The sequence below is a fragment of the Sapajus apella genome, unplaced genomic scaffold (assembly GCF_009761245.1).
Source record: "Sapajus apella isolate SASKATOON/1434 unplaced genomic scaffold, GSC_monkey_1.0 scaffold2, whole genome shotgun sequence".
Classification (NCBI taxonomy): Eukaryota; Metazoa; Chordata; class Mammalia; order Primates; family Cebidae; genus Sapajus; species Sapajus apella.
In genome coordinates, this window is record NW_022436942.1 from 71,184,601 (window position 1) to 71,202,180 (window position 17,580).

Consider the following 17,580-nt stretch of genomic DNA (forward strand, 5'->3'; position numbering starts at 1 on the left):
ATCGAGACCATCCTGGTCAATATGGTGAAACCCCGTCTCTACTAAAAATACAAAAAATTAGCTGGGCATGGTGGTGCGTGCCTGTAATCCCAGCTACTCAGGAGGCTGAGGCAGGAGAATTGCCTGAACCCAGGAGGCGGAGGTTGCGGTGAGCCGAGATCGTGCCATTGCACTCCAGCCTGGGTAACATGAGTGAAACTCCGTCTCAAAAAAAAAAAAAAAATTTAGAATTAGTTGGGTGTGGTGGTACACCCCTGTAATCACAGCTACAGAGGAGGCTGAGGTGGGAGGACCACTTGAGCCCAAGAGGCAAAGGTTGCAGTGAGCCAAGATCGCACCACTGTACTCCCGACAGAGCAAAACCTTGTCTCAAAAAAAAAAGGCCTGGCATGGTGGCTCACACCTGTAATCCCAGCACGGCTGAGGCAGGCAGATCACCTGAGGTCAGAAGTTCAAGACCAGCCTAACCAACATGGAGAAACCCTGTCTCTATTTAAAAATACAAAATTGGGTGTGGTGGCTCATGTGTGTAATCCCAGCAGTTTGGGAGGCCAAGGTGGGTGGATCACCTGAGGTCAGGAGTTTGAGACCTGCCTGGCCAACATAGTGAAACCCCTGTCTCTACTAAAACTACAAAAAATTAGCCAGATGTGGTGGCAGGCACCTGTAATCCCAGCTACTTGGGAGGCTGAGGCAGGAGAATCCCTTGAACCTGGGAGGCAGAGGTTACGGTAAGCAGAGATCGAGCCATTGCACTCCAGCCTGGGCAACAAGAGTGAAACTCCATCTCAAAAAAAAAGAAAAGCAAGGCAGGCAGAGAACTGGGGGATGAGCATCCCAGACAGCAGAACAGCGTGTGCAAAGGCCCTCAGGCAGCGCGGGCCGGGGTGTGGTTGGAGAGGCTCAGGGTGGTCAGTGGGACAGAAGTCAGAAGAAGAAGGTGTCAAAGCATACAGGGCCCGGAAGGTCTCAGTGAGGATAGACTTTTGCCCTACCTGAGAAGGGAACCTGTAGGGCTGTGCGTGGTGAGAAACGGGTGTGACTATTTTAACAGGCTCACTCTGAATACTGAGAAGAGACCGCAGTGGGGCTGAAACAGGAGGCAGAGGGCAAAGGGACTTTGTTGTGGTGGATGTGCTTTGGTGTTTTCCTTCCTTTTTTTTTTCCTTTAAATTTCTTGCAGTGATTTTATGCTTTTATTAAAACAATCCACTTTTTCTTTCTCCAGATCTTCCCTAAGTATTACATTTCAGGGGTTTGAAAATGTTAAAGTACTGACAGGTATACTGTGAAGTCAAGGGCCCCACCAGGCCCCTGGCTGCCCACCCCCCCCCACTTTCCTGCCCTGCTAGCCCTGGTGTGCAATGGCTCTCACCCTGCCTCACCGCCGCTGCCGCAAGGTCAAACCAAACACCCCCCCCACCCCGCCCCCCACCTGAAGCACTTCCTGCCCCGCTCCCTGGGAGAACAAACCACACACACTCCTGTCTGCACGTGGCTGCCCCAGGCCGTGGGAACAGCTGGTCCTGCTCTTCCCTCCCCTACCTGACCCGTCCTCCCTGCCCCCCACCATCTCTTCCCGTTCCGTCCCCCACAGGGAGCTGGGCAGGCTGGAGGACCAGGAGGGTGGAAAGCAGTGACCTCCCCAGCCCCCAGACCTCTAGATAAATCTGAGCCTCCAACACCATTCACCCTTCAAAATGTCTCTCTAGGGGACTTTTACACCCTTTAATCTCTAGTAGATGAATGTCCCATCCATCTTCTAGAGATTAAAAGGTGTAAAAGTCCCATTTCACAGAGGGGAAACTAGCCCAGAGAAGCTCAGGGGTTTGTGTAGGCAGACAGAGATGCCAGGGTAAGGAAAGGGGAAGTAAAGGCCCCAGACAATGGCTGAGGGTCCCACGGGCACCTGGTACCCTCAGGCTTGCGATGACATCCTTCAAGTCTCTGCAGAGGGGATGGCAGCGGGGACTTGGGCCCAGGTTGGGTTCCCCAGGACTGTGGGGGGAAAAGGGGGAGAAGGCAGCTACAAGGCAGAGACAGCCCTGAAAATGGGGAAAGGTGACAGGTTCACACCCCTAGAAAGGAGAGAGAGGTGGCCAAAGCAAGCCAGCGGATCCACCGAGACAGCCCTGATCCACCCTGCCCCGGCCCAAGCCAGCTTCAGGATCCAGTTCAGAGTTCAGCCCACCTCTAGAGCACAGGGGGCTCTCAAGGCTGGCTCAACTCCAGATGGCTCCACAGACCAACCTGGCGGGGTCAGCCCTGGCCCCTGACTTGGAAACTCCGGGACCCAGTGCCAGCTGCACCACCGACCAGCTGGGTGACCTTAGTGAAGTCATTTCCCCTCTCTGGGCTTTAATCCCACTATCTGCAAAATAAATGACAAATAGAGTTCATTTCATGTGCCATTTCTGCTCCAAGTCACTGTGGCAGTGACTTCCTGGAGCACTGTGTTGAAGAGGATTCTGAAGTTGCATCTTTGCTTAGTGGCAAGGCATGCCGGAATTGATTAGTAATGCCTGCCGTGGGTGCCAGGTGGACGGTAGTGGTATGCATTCATATATTTGAAATTTCTGCTCCAACTTTGTCTGACAGAAGAGGCAGGGGTGGGCCAGATCACACAGGGCCTGGTCATGCTTAAAGACTTTATAATGTCAGGTTGTGATTAGTGCTATGAAAAAAATTAAGTAAGATAAGGACAAAGATGCGCATCTCCAAAACAAAGTGATTGCGGCCAGGCGCAGTGGCTTATCCCTGTAAACCCAGCACTTTGGAAGGTCAAGGAGGGAGAGCTATTTGAGGCCAGGAGTTCAAGACCAGACCAGCCTGGGCAACACTGCGAGATCCTGTATCCACAAAAGGTTTTGTTTGTTTGTTTGTTTGGCTGGCTGGCTGGGTGTGGTGGTATGTACCAGCATCCCACCTACTCGAGGGGCTGAGGTGGGAGGATCGCTTGAGCCCAGGAGTTCAAAGCTGCAGTAAGCAATGGTTAAGCCACTGCACTCTAGCCAGGGCAACAGAGCAAGATCCTGTCTATAAATAAATAACTAAATGAAGTGGTTGAGAAGGTGTCTCAGATAAGCTGACATTTGAGCAGAGACCTGTGCTAAGCGAAGGAGTGCGCTGTGAGGGTGTATCTGGGAAGAGCACCCTGGGAAACGCTCAGCAAGTGCAAAGGCCCGAGGGTGGGAATGTGCCTGGCAGGCTTGAGAAAGAGCAGAGAGACCAGGGTGGCTGGAGTGGGGTGGTCGAGGGGTGAACACGCAGGAAATGAATGAGGTTCAGAGGGTAGATGGGGCCAGATCAGGAGGCCAGGTGTTACTGGGAGCAAGGTGGGGGCTGCAGGGGGAGTGAGAGCAGAAGACAGACGGGGTCTGATATGGGCTGAGAAAGGCAGAGAGGCTTGCAGGCAGTGGGGCCCAGCCTTGCCTTCGGGTCAGAGCACATTTCGGGAGGGCCTGAGGGACTCCTCAGGTCCTGTGCCAAGGTGGGCCCCCAAGAAGGCAGAGCTGGGGGTGAAGGCCGGCTCCCCTTCCGGGAGGCCCGCAGGCAACAGTTGCTTGTCCAGGTAGGAGGATGTTCTCACTGACTCGGAGGAAACAGCGTGTCCCACATCAAAAGGGGACCGGGCGGCTCCCACGCTCAGGCTTCGTGGGAACTCTGCTACCCGGGTTCTCGCAGGAGGCCTGCAGATCGAGAGAGGCTGGAGGCCAGCTTGGGACTGTCCCGCAAGCTCCCTGATGGGTTAATAAAAAAACAACCCCACCATGACACCCCACTCACAGTGCTCTTCTCAGGAGCAAAACTGACTTTTGTTATCTAGGGCTGTGTGGTACTTAAGGGACTCCAGAAGTTTTAGGGCAGCTGAGATCTAAATCCTTCCTTTCCTGAGGTACCCTCTGTTTAAGTCCCAGGCCAAACACTCAGCAAGAGCAGGGTCGCCACTGAGCCAGACTTTGGACATTATATATACCTGGGGTAGCAAACTGGCTTTACTAATTGATAGAAGCTGCCTGGAGAGCTGTACTGAGGACTCAGCTAAGCTTGAGGAGTGCTGTGATGGATTAGTGATGTCTGCTGCAGATAGGAGACCAGACAGTGGTGGTATGCAGGCTAAATATTTTTCTTTACACCCATTTTACAGGTAGCCCTGGAGAAAAAAAAGAGAGATTTTCTTCTTGTGAGACAGAAAGGAAGAAAAAGGGGTGGGGGACACCTAGACTTAACCCATGTGGCTGCACTAGAGGTGCTTGAAGAATGAGCAGGGAAGAGGAGAAGCTTGGGGGAAATGCCTGTATGGGTTCCTAAAAAGTATGGGGAGGGAGGACGTTAGAGTGGTGAGAGCTGCCCCCTCAGGAAGGTCCTGGAGGGTTATGATAGACCCTGAGAAGGGTCAAATGAATACTCAGCACCTGCAGGATGCCAGACAAGAAAATCAGGACACCTCAATTCTCATCCCTGCGCCAAATGATGAGCTTTACATGTTATCACACATTTAACCTTCACAGTACTCTAGCCCCATTACAGTTGGGGAAACTGAGGCACAGTGCCTTCTTTCCACTTCTCCACTGACCAGGTCCTGGGGAGCCCAGGGTACCTGCTATCCCATCCCACCTCCCTCGCTGTGTTCAGTGACTTTAGTCACACTGCACCTCCTCAAGGGGCTCAACCCAGATGTCTGCTGCAAACCTGTCCACAGCCCTCAGAGGGATCTGGGATGGGAGTCCTAGCCAAATGATGCTAGCCTGTGTAGCTGAGCACCCACCAGTGGGGGCGTGTGCACTGTACCTGTGTGCATGCGTGATTGTGCATCTGCATGTGTGCAGGTGTGGGCCTCCCAGGCTGAGCGTCTGTGTGTCAGTGTCGGGAGGCGTGGGTCAGAGTGTGTGCGCATGTGTCCTCGAGTGCAGTGAGTCAGCGCGTCCTCCCGTGCCCCCATGCATGGCGTGAATCAGTGCGCATGAGTGCTTCCCCACCGGCAGTGTGGAATCGCGTGTCCGCGTGTGGATGGCAGGCCGTTCTGCAGTGCACCAGGTGCTTGTGAGGGCTGAGCACACGCTCCTCTGAGTTTGCCACACGCTTTACCCAGCTCTGTGCAGCTGTGGAGGGGGGCAGCGGGGCAGGTGTGGTACTGGTCTACATGAGCCAGCGTCTCTTGTCCAATGGAGTGTCCTCCCAGGGGAGACCTGTGTGTGCCTGTGTGTATCTGTGGATGTCCTTGTGTGTGCACAAGTCTCTATGTAGGTGTGGGGAGATGTTCCCTGAAATATGCGAGTGTGTGTGTGTGTGTGTGTGTGTATCTGAATTCATGTATGTTTGTGGGGGGTGTGCCCCGAAGTGTGCCTGTGTGTATCTGTGTATGAGTGCAGGATGTGCTGCCTTCCTGGTGTGTGCATGTGTGTTCCCAAGTAGACGGATGGGGAGGGGGGCTTCTGGTATGTATGTGTCTGTGTGTGCACATATCTGTGGTGTGCTCCCTGGGTTGTGCATGTTTGTGTGTCTGTGTACTTAAACATGTGAGTGTAGTGTGTCCCAGGGGGCTATTATAAGCCTACGTTGTCGTCTCCATGTATGTGTGTATCTCTGGATCTGAGTATCTGTGTAGATGGTGTGTGCCCTGGGTGTGTATGTCTGTGTGTCTACACCCACTGCAGCGGTGCCCAAGCCTGCCGAGGGTACCATTTGCTTGAAGATGCTTCCTTGTGCCAACTGTGCCTGCCAAGGACAGGTGACCAGACGGCTTGGACAGGCTGTGACCTGAAGAGGCATGGCCAGAGCCAAGGGGGCTGCTGCAGCTCCTTCCCAGCTGTCACTGCTTCCAGCCCTTCCTGCCCCCTCTCCTGACACATCCCCCAAGGCCTTCAGTCTGCCCCCTGGATTTCAGAACACCCCCCTTCATCAGAACGTATCCAGCCAGGGTTCCATGCCCATCAACAGCAGGATGCCAGTTCCCCTGCATAAGGCTGAAGTCATACTCGGCAGACACTGCACACATCACCGCGAGCTCCCCTTCAGTCCTCCCAGCCACTCTATAAGGGAGGTGTTATTCTGCATTTTACAGATAAGGTAACTGAGGACCAAGAAGTTAAGTGACTTGTTCAAGGTTGTCACTGCAGCAGTTTTGTGGTTTGCTCTCTAAGGCGGAGAGAGGTTACACCAGGACTTAGTGCCTGAGATGCAGAGGTGAAATTGCCCAGCCAGGATTGCAGAGCCGACAGTGATGATACCAACGGCTGTGCTTTTACTATCTGTTAGGAACCAGGAACTGTGCTTGGCCCTTGACATGTAGAATTTCACGGAATCTTCACAGCAAACAAAGTACCATATTATCCCCATTTTACAGACCACTCCTTACAAAAGGTGAGCTGATGTGCTGTGTGTCACCCAGCTCATTAGTGGTTGAACTGAGATATGAAAGCAACTCTGGCTGGCTCCAAAAGCCAAAGTTCTTTTGGGGGCCAGGGGAAGAGGGGACTCAAGAGACCTTTTCCTAGGGGCTCTTCATCTGAAGAGAGGATAGTGCCTTGTCACAGAAATGGACATCAGTAAATATTCCAGAAGGGAAAAAAATTCATCACCAAATGCTTTTGAAAACCTGGACTTATCATTGTTAACAATATGTTCTTATGCAGGACTTATCAGAACCTTAAATGTGCTCAGATATGCTGTGAATTTCAGAGAGGGAGAGAGCAACATGTTTTCTAACTTACTTGATTGCTGAATCCTTCTTTCCTGGAACGTTTTATGGGATTAGTAATGCTTTATCCAGCCAGCTTTGAGAGATGCTAGAACAGCTACACCACTAGTATTTAGGTTTCAGGCACAGCCAATGAAAGGAGCCCTCAGAGGCAAAGCGCTCTCCCGAGGGAGGAGCCGGCTGTGGGGTGAGGAAGAGTCTGCACTAAGTCTACGGGTGTATCCCACTGGAACCAGGGCGGAGGTCCTGGGCACACCCCGCCCCATAATAGGATATCAGAGTAGAAAGGGAGTTTCCTGGCGGTCACAGATGGCAGAGGAAGGTACAAAGAGGCCAGGGTATGTGTGCCCAGGAGCCAGAGACAGAAGGCAAGCCAGGACCCCTGACGTGGTGTCGGGGGCTGGAGTCCAGCTGCGGCCTCTTCTCTTCTCGCAGGGTCCCCGCACTCCCGGTGAAGAACTTGAATGGTACTGGGCCTGTCCATCCGGCCCTGGCAGGTGAGGTCTGGCCCAGGGCGCGAAAGAAGGGCGGGGCCTACTGGGGGGGGGGGGCAGCCCCGCCTGTCACTCCGTGGCCCCGCCCCCTAGGTGGGCTGGTGGGCGGGACCCGGAGGAAACGCCCTCTACCACTGGGCCCAGGACAGGGGGTAGGCGTGGCCTGCAGAAGACCCTTCACGCGGGCTGGGGCTGAGTGGGTGGGGCCCAAGAGCGCATCCCTCTCACCAACCCGAGAGCTCCAGGATTCCCGGGCCCAGTGGCAGCGGGTCTGGGAGGGGATGGCGCCCCGACCTCTGACTGACCCCCGTACCCCCAGGGATGACCGGGATCCTGCTGTGCGCCGCCGGGCTGCCCGTGTGCCTGACGCGGGCCCCCAAGCCCATCCTGCACCCGCCTCCCGTGAGCAAGAGCGACGTGAAGCCCGTGCCCGGCGTGCCCGGGGTGTGTCGCAAGACCAAGAAGAAGCACCTCAAAAAGAGTACGCCCTCCGCGCCTTGCCTGACCCACAGCCCTGACCCCTGGTCTCCAACTTACTCTTAGCACTTACGACCTCACTTCCTCTGCCTGATCTCAGCTCCCCTGGTCCTGGCCCTGACCCCATCTTTCACCAGCTCCTGCTGCATCTAACCTCCAGCAACCCTTGACCTCTGACCTTGGCCAACCTTTGTCACCCTGACCCATGCCCTCTGACCCCTGACCCAGTTCTGAGCCAAGGCTTCAGGAATAGATTCCGGGTACCTTCAAACCCACCCCGCTGTGTCCCTGCAGGTAAGAATCCCGAGGATGTGGTTCGAAGATACATGCAGAAGGTGAAAAACCCACCCGATGAGGTGAGCAGGGCGGCGGGGGATGGGGGCAGGCTTGGAGGGCGAGGAACCCTCACTCCTCCTCCTGGGTTCTGGGTGACACAGAGCTCTTCCAGTTTGTTCCTTTCTTCACTTTCTTTCTGAGGTCTTTGATGAACAGAAATGCGTACGTTTAATAGAATCACATTCATCCATCTTTTGATGATTGAATTTTTGTGTCATTTTTACCCATATTTTCCACTAAATGTTTTTAAGTTTTGCTTTTCATAGTGAAGCCCTTAATTCACCTGGGGAGTGGTGAGAGAGCCATCTTCCTCTGTGATATATCTGAATTCAATATACGGGAAGGGGCCGGGTGCAGTGGCTCATGCCTGTAGTCCCAGCTACTCAGGAGGCTCAGGCAGGAGGATCTCTTGAGTCCAGGAGTTCAAGTCAGCAGTGAGCCATGACTGCACTGCTGCATTCCAGCCTGGGCAACAGAGCCTATCTCTGAAAAAAAAAAGGGAAAACAATGTACGGGGCAGAGGGTGTGTCCTGTCTCCCTTTGCCAAATGGGTGCCAGAGAGAGTGTGGTCTGCTGCCTATGGTGACCCGCTGAGGGGCGGTGCTGACCTAGTAAGTGCCCTGCTGTCCCCAGTCTTCAGTCTCCCCTCTGCCCACCCGCAGGACTGCACCATCTGCATGGAGCGGCTGGTCACAGCGTCCGGCTACGAGGGTGTGCTTCGGCACAAGGGTGTGCGGCCTGAGCTCGTGGGCCGCCTGGGCCGCTGCGGCCACATGTACCACCTGCTGTGCCTCGTGGCCATGTACTCCAATGGCAACAAGGTGGGTTGGGTGGGACAGTGGCTGGGGAGTGGGCAGGGGACAGAGCGGGGTTGGGGGAGGGCCCTGGGAACTCACTGCCAGCCTCCCCTGCCCAGGATGGCAGCCTGCAGTGCCCCACCTGCAAGGCCATCTATGGGGAGAAGACGGGGACACAGCCACCTGGGAAGATGGAGTTCCACCTCATCCCCCACTCGTTGCCTGGCTTCCCTGACACCCAGACCATCCGAATCGTCTACGACATCCCCACAGGCATCCAGGTGGGCTCCCCCCTCACCCGGCCTCTCTGGCCCCCAGCCCCCACTCCCCTCCGACTCCTCCAGACTCTCCCCCGCCCTGCCACCACCAGTTTGTGGCCTAAATCCCTGCTCCTGTCCCTCCCTGCAGGGCCCTGAGCACCCCAACCCGGGGAAGAAGTTCACTGCGAGAGGCTTCCCTCGCCACTGCTATCTGCCCAACAACGAGAAGGGCCGGAAGGTGGGTGCCCAGCCGTGAAGGCACGGGAGATGGGCGCAGGCAGGGGCCCAGCCACCACCGGCCTGGCCCATGTCCCCTTCATTCCCAATCCCTGCTTTCGTCTTCCTCCCGAAACCAGCACCCCAACAGAAATGACCATGGCCACCTCCTTCACACACCTTATCTCCTTTCCCAAGACGCTAAGGTCAAGGTCCTGATCCCATTTCATAGACAAAGATGCAAGGCCTCAGAGGGGGCAAGTCACTTGCGCAGGGTCACACAGAAACTGAGTGACGGAGCTGGGATTTGAGCCCAGGCAGTTCAAGCTCTCACCACCACACTACAAGTCATCTGATTTGAGTTTCTGCTTTTCAAGGGCAGCCAGAAAGCCAGATTTTCATGGGAAATCGCCAGGCTTTTGAATGTTAGTAACTAATTTACAAGTGGCTCTTTAATACAGTGTTCAGTTCAAACTAAACAGGGCAGAGAGCTGCCAGATGCTTTCTTCACCCCAGAAAAATACCAGTCAGGGCTGAGTGCGGTGGCTCACGCCTGTAATCCCAGCACTTTGGGAGGCCGAGGCAGGTGGATCACGAGGTCAGGAGTTCAAGACCAGCCTGGCCAACATGGTGAAACCCCATCTCTACTAAAACTACAAAAAATTAGTCGGGCGTGGTGGCCTGTGCCAATAGGCCCAGCTACTCAGGAGGCTGGGCGAGAGAATTGCTTGAACCCACGAGGCAGAGGTTGCAGTGAGCTGAGATTGTGCCACTGCACTCCATCCTGGGTGACAGAGCAAGAATCTGTCTTGGAAAAATATAAATAAATAAATAAATAAAGAAACAGGCAAGCCAAGTGCAGTGGCATACAACTGTAATCCCAGCACTTGGGGAGGCCAAGGTGGGAGGATCACTTGAGGCCAGGAATTTGAGAGCAAACTGGGCAACATAGTGAGACGCCGTCTCTCTCGAAACTTTACAATTTTAGCTGGGCTTGATGGCGCCCGCCTGTAGTCGCAGCTACAGGGGAGGCTGATGTGGGAGGATTGCTGGAGCCCAGGAGTTCAAGGCTGCAGTGAGCTCTGGTCGTGCTGCTGCACTCCAGCCTGGGCAACGCAGCCAGACCTTGCCTCAAAAAAAATGAAAGAAAGAAAGAAAAGGAAAAAAAAAACATAAATAACTTGGAAATCGCTTTTACTGGCAGTTCAGGAAATACAAATGTAAAGGAAATGGCCAAGCCGGCATTATATAGTTGGTTCCAATGGATGGAGCCATAGCCATGGTGTGGCAGGGGAGGGAGGGAGGGAGGCTGAGGCTGGCGGGCTGGAAGCTGCCTGTGACCTGCGCCCGGCGCCGCCGTCTCCCTACCCCCCAGGTGCTGCGGCTGCTCATCACGGCCTGGGAGAGAAGACTCATCTTCACCATCGGCACGTCCAATACCACAGGCGAGTCGGACACCGTGGTGTGGAACGAGATCCACCACAAGACCGAGTTTGGATCCAACCTCACGGGCCACGGCTACCCGGACGCTAGCTACCTAGACAACGTGCTGGCCGAGCTCACAGCCCAGGGTGTATCCGAGGCTGCGGCCAAGGCCTGAGGCCCCAGGCTGCCCATCTTCCCTCCTGCTTTGCCCCTGGTCCGGCAAATGCCTCCTCCGCCAGGTGTGTCCTGGTAGCCCATGTTCAGGGCTGGGGAGGAGCCTGCGGAAGGAGCCGCAGCCATTCAGGGGACCTGCCTGGTGGCAGCTGGGATGAAGAGAGATGGCATGTCAGGCTGGCTCCGAATCATAGCTCCTGGAGGGGGCCGAGCACAGAGTACCGGAAACCTCCCTACTGAAAAGACAGAGACCCGCCCCCTCACACACAAACACACGTGTCCTATGGAACTCATGCACGCACACCCACGTGCCTCTACTTGCCCCCAGGCTGGAAGAGAAGAGACAGAAGGACCCCTGTAACCCCCCTGTGTAGATCCCCATCTGTGTCTCAGTTGCATCTGTACAGGCTTGTCTTCCAACTGGAGGATGCAGGGCAAACCCGTAGGGGCCTACGAGGCTTCTGGAGGCAAAGAGGGACTTGGGAAACGCAGTGTACCCCCCACGCCTTACCCATGTCATCACTTGTCTCTGCCACCCACTGATTGGGCAATTGTGGGCCCATGGAGTGGAAGCCCCAGATGACTGAGCAGTTCTACAAAAGGATGGCCAGCGCAGGTGGGGACTAGAGGGACCTGGTTTTGTGTTTGTGCCTCTTCATCTCTCTGGACTCTGATATCCTCGCTTCCCATCTCCAGGCCTTCTGTCTGTCCCAGGTAAAGGCACTGTTCTCCTGTCCTCCCTACCCCATCCTCTCCACCAAATCGCTCCCAATTTTGAAAGCCAAAGGCTGGTGCTTCTGGCTTCAGGAGTGAGAGAAGGAGGCCTAGTTTGGCCCCGTGCATTTTAAAGCAGAGTGGACAGCAGAGAGTCAATTTCCCTTTCATTAGGAATGGGCAGTGGGGTGGCTAATCGTCTCCGGCCAACCAGGGGCCCGTTGCCCAGGCAACTCACCAGCTCTGCCTCTGGTGATTGGCTGCCACGGTGGGAGTCAGCCAAGATTTAAAGGGATGCCAGCGATTGCTCTTTTCAAAACCTACCAGTCCCACTGTGGGTGGAGAAATAAATGGTCTTTCTCCTCCTCGCCTGGTCTTTTCCTGCCAAGAGAGGGGTGGGTGGCTCTGTTCCTGGGGGCTACAGTCAGCCCTGTTGGGGAGCGATGGCTTGCAAGAGAATGGCAACTTCAGGGCCATTGCCGAAGGCTGGAAGGGATGGGGGCGGTGGAGCAATGGCAGACCTCCTAGTCCTAGTCTCCAAGAATGCAGAGGTGAAAGTAGCCGTCTCTTTCACAAGAGCACAAGGCAATGCACACATATGCTCCCTGGCACAATGACAAGAAACAAGGAACTCAGGGCGAGAGCTGGGAGCCTTGGGGAGAATACGGAGGAGCTGGGAGACACTTTGATGAGCCCATCGGGATCTCAGAGCTCGTAAGCTGAGGAGGGTCAGGTTCAGCTAGGGAAAGACAGGGATGGACCACAGGATGCACAAGCCATAAATCAGCCTCTGCAAACTGCCGGTCACCCCTGCAGTCTGGTGTATGCCGCGGCTTCGGGCAACCCCTGCTGGCCACCCTTGGGATAGCACCGTGTCTTGGTTCACTAGATCCCCTGCCAGGAAGGCTTTGGTTTCTGTCCCACCCCCTAGTGACACAACACCGGAAATGAGTCCTTGGAGGCCCTTCCAGTTCTGCCAGTCACGCGTTCCCAAACATTTGTACTCCGTGGTTCATTCTCAGACAAAACCTCAACCCAAACCCTGGCATATAAAATTGCAAGCCAGGCACCATGGCTCACACCTGTAATCCCAGCAACTAAGGAGGCCGAGGTGGGAGGCTCATTTGACTCCAGGAGTTTGAGACCAACCTGGACAACATAGTGAGACCCCCATCTCTACAAAAATTTAAAAATTAGCCGGGTGTGGTGGCTTGCACCTGTAGTCGTAGCTGCTCTGGAGGCTGATGTGGGAGGATCATTGAGGTGCACGAGTTTGCGGCTGCCGTGATCTGTGATCATGCCACTGTATTGCAGCCTGAGGCAGTGAGGCCCCCGGCTCTCAAAACAAAATAAAATTAAATTGCCCCCTCCCCAGGTCTGTGGTCCTCAAAGCTGTTGTTCATTCACATGACCTAAGGAACCTGTTAAATAACCTGATTCTTGCCTGCATATACCCTCAGATTCTGAGTCAGTAGCTGGCTGGGCCTCAGAAACCTGCGTTTCTAGCAGAAATTCCAGTGGGTGGTCTTTGGCCCACAGCCAGAGAAACCCCTCCCTGGCTCCTGGACTACCTCGTTGCAATCCAGTTTGAAAACCACACATCTAGACTGTCCCTCCTCTTTTTATGCAGGGTAATCTGAGACTCAAAGAGAGTCAAAGAGCCTTGCCCAAGGTTTCCCAGGTTCCAAGGGTCTAAGCATGGCACACTAGATCCTCACCCAGCCTCGGTCCTTCCTGAGGGTACTGATTCTGGAAGCTTGTGTTTGGGGTCCTAGGCCTAGGGCAGGGTACAGAAGAATCAGTGAGGTTATAGAGATTAGCAGACACAAAAACAGAAAGGGGTGAGCCCATTTAGTGCCTATCTGGGGCAACAACATCACATGGGCATCAGGAATTCAGGTCCAGCTGTATCCAGCAGCTCAGGGCCACACTGGCCTCCTTGGTATGGATAGAGGCCAGTCTGGTGAAGCAGAGACCCCAGTCTCAGTCAAATAAGTCAGGTTCCTTATCCTATCCACTCCAGACTGAATCAACCCAGAGAACGAGGTTCACTCAGCGCAAGGCTGGCCCCTGGCAGAGGGCTTCTACGCCCTGAGTTCTGGACTCTAGGCACACAGGACTAGGCATGTCTCTGGGAGCCTCCAAACCACAGGATCAAAGACGTACGAGGAGAATTCTGGGAGGAGAATTCTGGGGCAGGATGCGCTGAGGAGGGCCCTCCCGGCTCCTTGCTCCTCCTTCCAGGCTGGCTCTGGCATTTCCTCAGGGGCCGAGGGGGCCCAGGGCCACCTTCCCTCGCTCTTGCCGCTGGAATTCCTCATGGGCATGATCCAGGTCTGCGAGCACCTCCAGCAGGCGGGCAGCTGCTGCTCTCTGCCGGGCCAGGACCTCAGGACAGGCCCCTAGGAGGGAGACAAGAGGCCACAGGGGCTCAGCCAGTCCAGGGCAGGCTGCTGTAACCCCGACCCTATGGCTTCTCACGCTGCAGATGTGCCTTGCGCCCTGAGAACCCTAAAATCCTTGAGACTGCCCCCACACAGCCCCATGGCCCGATGATAGACTGGAAACAGGAGGACATAGGGGTGTGCTTGGCAGACAGCGGGGACGTGCCTGCGAGTTCAAAGCGACCTCCTTGACCCCTCAGCTGCTGCTGTTTGTTTTTTTTTTTGAGACAGAGTCTCGCTATGTCGCCTAGTCTGGAGTACGATGGCATGATCTCAGCTCACGGCAACCTCTGCATTCCAGGTTCAAGCAATTCTCCTGCCTCAGCCTCCGGAGTAGCTGGGATTATAGGTGTGCACCACCACGCCTGGCTAATTTTTACATTTTTAGTAGAGACAAGGTTTCACCCTGTCGGCCAGGCTGGTCTCCAGCTCCCAACCTCAAGTGATCCGCCCACCTCAGCCTCCCAAAGCGCTGGGATTACATGTGTGAGCCACTGTGCCTGGCTTTTACCTTCTATGGTACAGGAGCCCTTACCTGTGTCTGCTTCCAGAGTTGTATCCATGTTGGAATCCTCCAGCAATTTCAGCCTGGAAGGTGAGAAGGAGAAAGACAAGTCTGGTCCCTGATTCCCAATCCTGCTTTCTACCCCAGAGGTTCTCTGAGAAATTAGTTTTGCTGAATCATCACCATCGCCATCTACCATCATCATCATCATCTATACAGCAAACATTTCTAGAGTGCCAGATGCTATTCTAAACCTTTTACATGTAGTAACTCATTTAATTATCATGACAAACTTATATGAGGTACGTATTTACTATTAGCTCCATTATACAGATGATTACTGAGATACAGAGAGGTTAAGTAACTGGCCTAAGGTCACACAGCATCATCATCATCATCATCATCATTACCATTTATTGAAAGCTACGTGCCCAGGCGCCTACAAAGTGCTCTAACTGTATTAGCTCTTTTGATCCTCAGGAAAACCCACAAGGTCCCTACCATTACTATCCCCCTTTTCCAATGAGGAAACTGAAGTACAAAGAAGTGAAGCAGCTTGTTTAAGATCACACAGCCTGGCCGGGTGCAGTGGCTCATGCCTGTAACCTCCACACTTTGGGAGGGCTAGGATGAGGGTGGTGGATTACTTGAGGTCAGGAGTTCGAGACTAGCCTGGCCAACATGGTGAAACTCTGTCTCTACTAAAAATACAAAAACTAGCCGAGCGTGGTGGCTAGCCAAGCACCTGTAATCCCAGCTACTTGGGAGGCTGAACCAGGAGAATCGCTTGAATCCAGGAGGAGGAGGTTGCAGTGAGCTGAGATCATGCCACTGCACTCCAGCCTGGGCAACAGAGCTAGACTCTATCTAAATTAATAAATAATTTAATAAATAAATAAATAATTTTTTTAAAAAAAAGATCACACATCTGGTAAGTGGCTAGGTCAGGATTTGAACCCAGGTAGGTCAGCTTCAGAACCCACTCTATAATCAGTTGGGACAAATTTCTGTCACCAAGTAACAGTGACAGTGATCCTCATACCAGCAAGGGAAAGAGGTCTATCCAAGGTGATTTAGCAAGTGCAGGGGCCAAGATTTTACGTGAATTGTGCCAGGGTCTCTGGGGCCCCAGGGGGGTGGGGAGCTGGGGAGAGATAGCAAGGGGAGAGATGCCAGATGTAGGTGATGGGGAGGAAGGCAGCAAATCACACTGCCACGTGTATACCTATGCAACAATCTTGCATGTTCTTTACATGTACCCCAAAACCTAAAATGCAATAAAATAAATGGGAAAAAAAAAAAAAGATCCCAAGACCCAGTTCTGCATGAGAAACCCCTCCCACTGAGGATGCTTCCCAACCCCTGACAGTGGATACACCCAGTTCCCACCCTGGGCCTGGGCCAGGGCCCCGGGGAAGATCCCCCAACACACATGCAAAGAGTGACTAAATGAACACAGTAAGGCCATGGTGGGTGGCTGGGCTGGCTGGTCATAGGTGAAATGGGATGGGTGGGGGCACCCACCTGAGCTGGTCCCGCCCCAGGAGCAGCTGCCGATACACTGTCTGGGCCTCAGCATCAGGGTCCAGCGGGTCACTCCAGTCCCCTAGGGTGACGGCCGAGTGTGTACGGCTGCAGCCAGCAGCTGAGGGGACATAGCTTCATTCATCAGTAATGTCCTCTTCCCTTCCAGAAGCCCCCACAGCCAGGCAGCTGCCAAGCCCTGCCCCTTCTGCCTCTAAAACCCCTCCTCAAATCTACTACTTCTAGGCCACGCGTAGTGGCTCATGCCTGAAATCCCAGCACTTTTGGAAGCTGAGATGAGAGAATCACTTGAACCCAAGAGTTCGAGACCAGCCTGGGCAACATAGCGAGACCTTGTCTCTACACATAACTTAAAAACCAGTCTCGGACCTGGAGCGGTGGCTCACGCCTGTAATCCCAGCAGTTTGGGAGGCCACGGCAGGTGGATCACCCGAGGTCAGGAGTCTGAGACCAGCCTGACCAACATGGTGAAACCCCGTCTCGACTAAATATAAAAAAAATTAGCTGGGTGCAGTGGCACACACCTGTAATCCCAGCTACTCAGGAGGCTGAGGCAGAATTGCTTGAAGCCTGGAGGCGGAGGTTGCAGTGAGCCAAGATTGTGCCACTGCACTCCAGCCTGGAAGACAGAGTGAGACTCTGTCACAAAAAAAAAAAAAAATTGGGGGTTATGCATCCATCTTTCTTGAGAACAAGCTACGTGATGTCTGGGCACCACTGGATGCTGGCACCTAGTGAGTACTTTAAAAATGCGCCGAATGGGCCAAGTACCGTCCTATGCGCTTTGTGCAAACCTAGCCATTTAATCCTCACAACTCCATGAGGTAGGTAGGCACTGTCATTAACCCCATTTCGCAGTTGAGGAGACTGAGGCATAGAGAGGTTGAGTAACTTGCCCGAAGTTGCACGGCCAGCCCGGGCGGAGGTGGGACACCCGCTGATTGACGGGTGAGAAGGGCGGAGCCTGCAGTCCGCCCTGTCCCCTCACCTGAACGCTCAGCCTGGAGGCAGCAGGTCCAGCGCGCGCTGCGGAAGGCACCGGGGTGGCAGGCGGCCAGCTTGTCCGGGTTGGGGGCGCTGGCCTTGCGCAAGGCCGAGAGCCACTGGTTGAGCTCGTTCACATTCTGCAGCGGGTGGGAGGCGATCAGGGGGCGGGGTGGGAACCGAGGGACGCCCCAGCTCCCAGTCTCTGCGGGGCCTTACCTTGCACTGGAGGTAGGTGGTGTGCAGCGCCCCCGCGCCGTCCTGCGTCACCACCTGCATCACGTGGGGCAGTTGGAAGGCGCCCTCGTCCACGCGCTCCACGGCGCGGATGTGCGACACCGGGATGGAGTGGCGCGTCTGGGGAAGAGGATTGTCGCTGCCGGATGGGCTGGGGTCTAGGGCCGGGGTGGGGACAGCTTCCGTCTGGTTGTGTGAGGCAGGTGAACTCAGTTCCCAGAGGCGGGACATTCCACCCACTAAGTCTGTGCTGTGTGTGCCCCTCCATCCAT

General features: G+C 54.6%; 2 protein-coding genes across 4 annotated transcripts in view; one reads left to right on the top strand and one right to left on the bottom strand.

The window, feature by feature from the left end:
* DTX1 (deltex E3 ubiquitin ligase 1) overlaps positions 1–11,961 on the top strand; it is a 40,356-nt gene extending 28,395 nt beyond the window's left edge. The window contains exons 3-9 of the mRNA XM_032240456.1: positions 7,136–7,197; positions 7,514–7,675; positions 7,966–8,027; positions 8,670–8,828; positions 8,924–9,085; positions 9,213–9,302; positions 10,656–11,961. Of these exons, the coding sequence (XP_032096347.1) occupies positions 7,136–7,197; positions 7,514–7,675; positions 7,966–8,027; positions 8,670–8,828; positions 8,924–9,085; positions 9,213–9,302; positions 10,656–10,880 (922 nt within the window). The 3' untranslated portion in view covers positions 10,881–11,961. The remainder of the gene's footprint in view (positions 1–7,135; positions 7,198–7,513; positions 7,676–7,965; positions 8,028–8,669; positions 8,829–8,923; positions 9,086–9,212; positions 9,303–10,655) is intronic.
* A 1,269-nt stretch (positions 11,962–13,230) lies between these two features.
* The window catches only part of RASAL1 (RAS protein activator like 1), a 33,547-nt gene continuing 29,197 nt past the window's right edge, over positions 13,231–17,580 (bottom strand). For 2 of the 3 annotated variants that reach the window (XM_032240421.1, XM_032240442.1), the window contains 5 exons: positions 17,291–17,428; positions 17,076–17,211; positions 16,067–16,187; positions 14,573–14,625; positions 13,231–13,995 (listed from right to left, as the gene is read on the bottom strand). In XM_032240421.1, the coding sequence (XP_032096312.1) occupies positions 13,856–13,995; positions 14,573–14,625; positions 16,067–16,187; positions 17,076–17,211; positions 17,291–17,428 (588 nt within the window). In that variant the 3' untranslated portion in view covers positions 13,231–13,855. The remainder of the gene's footprint in view (positions 13,996–14,572; positions 14,626–16,066; positions 16,188–17,075; positions 17,212–17,290; positions 17,429–17,580) is intronic. The other variant, XM_032240431.1, reaches the window with a different exon arrangement.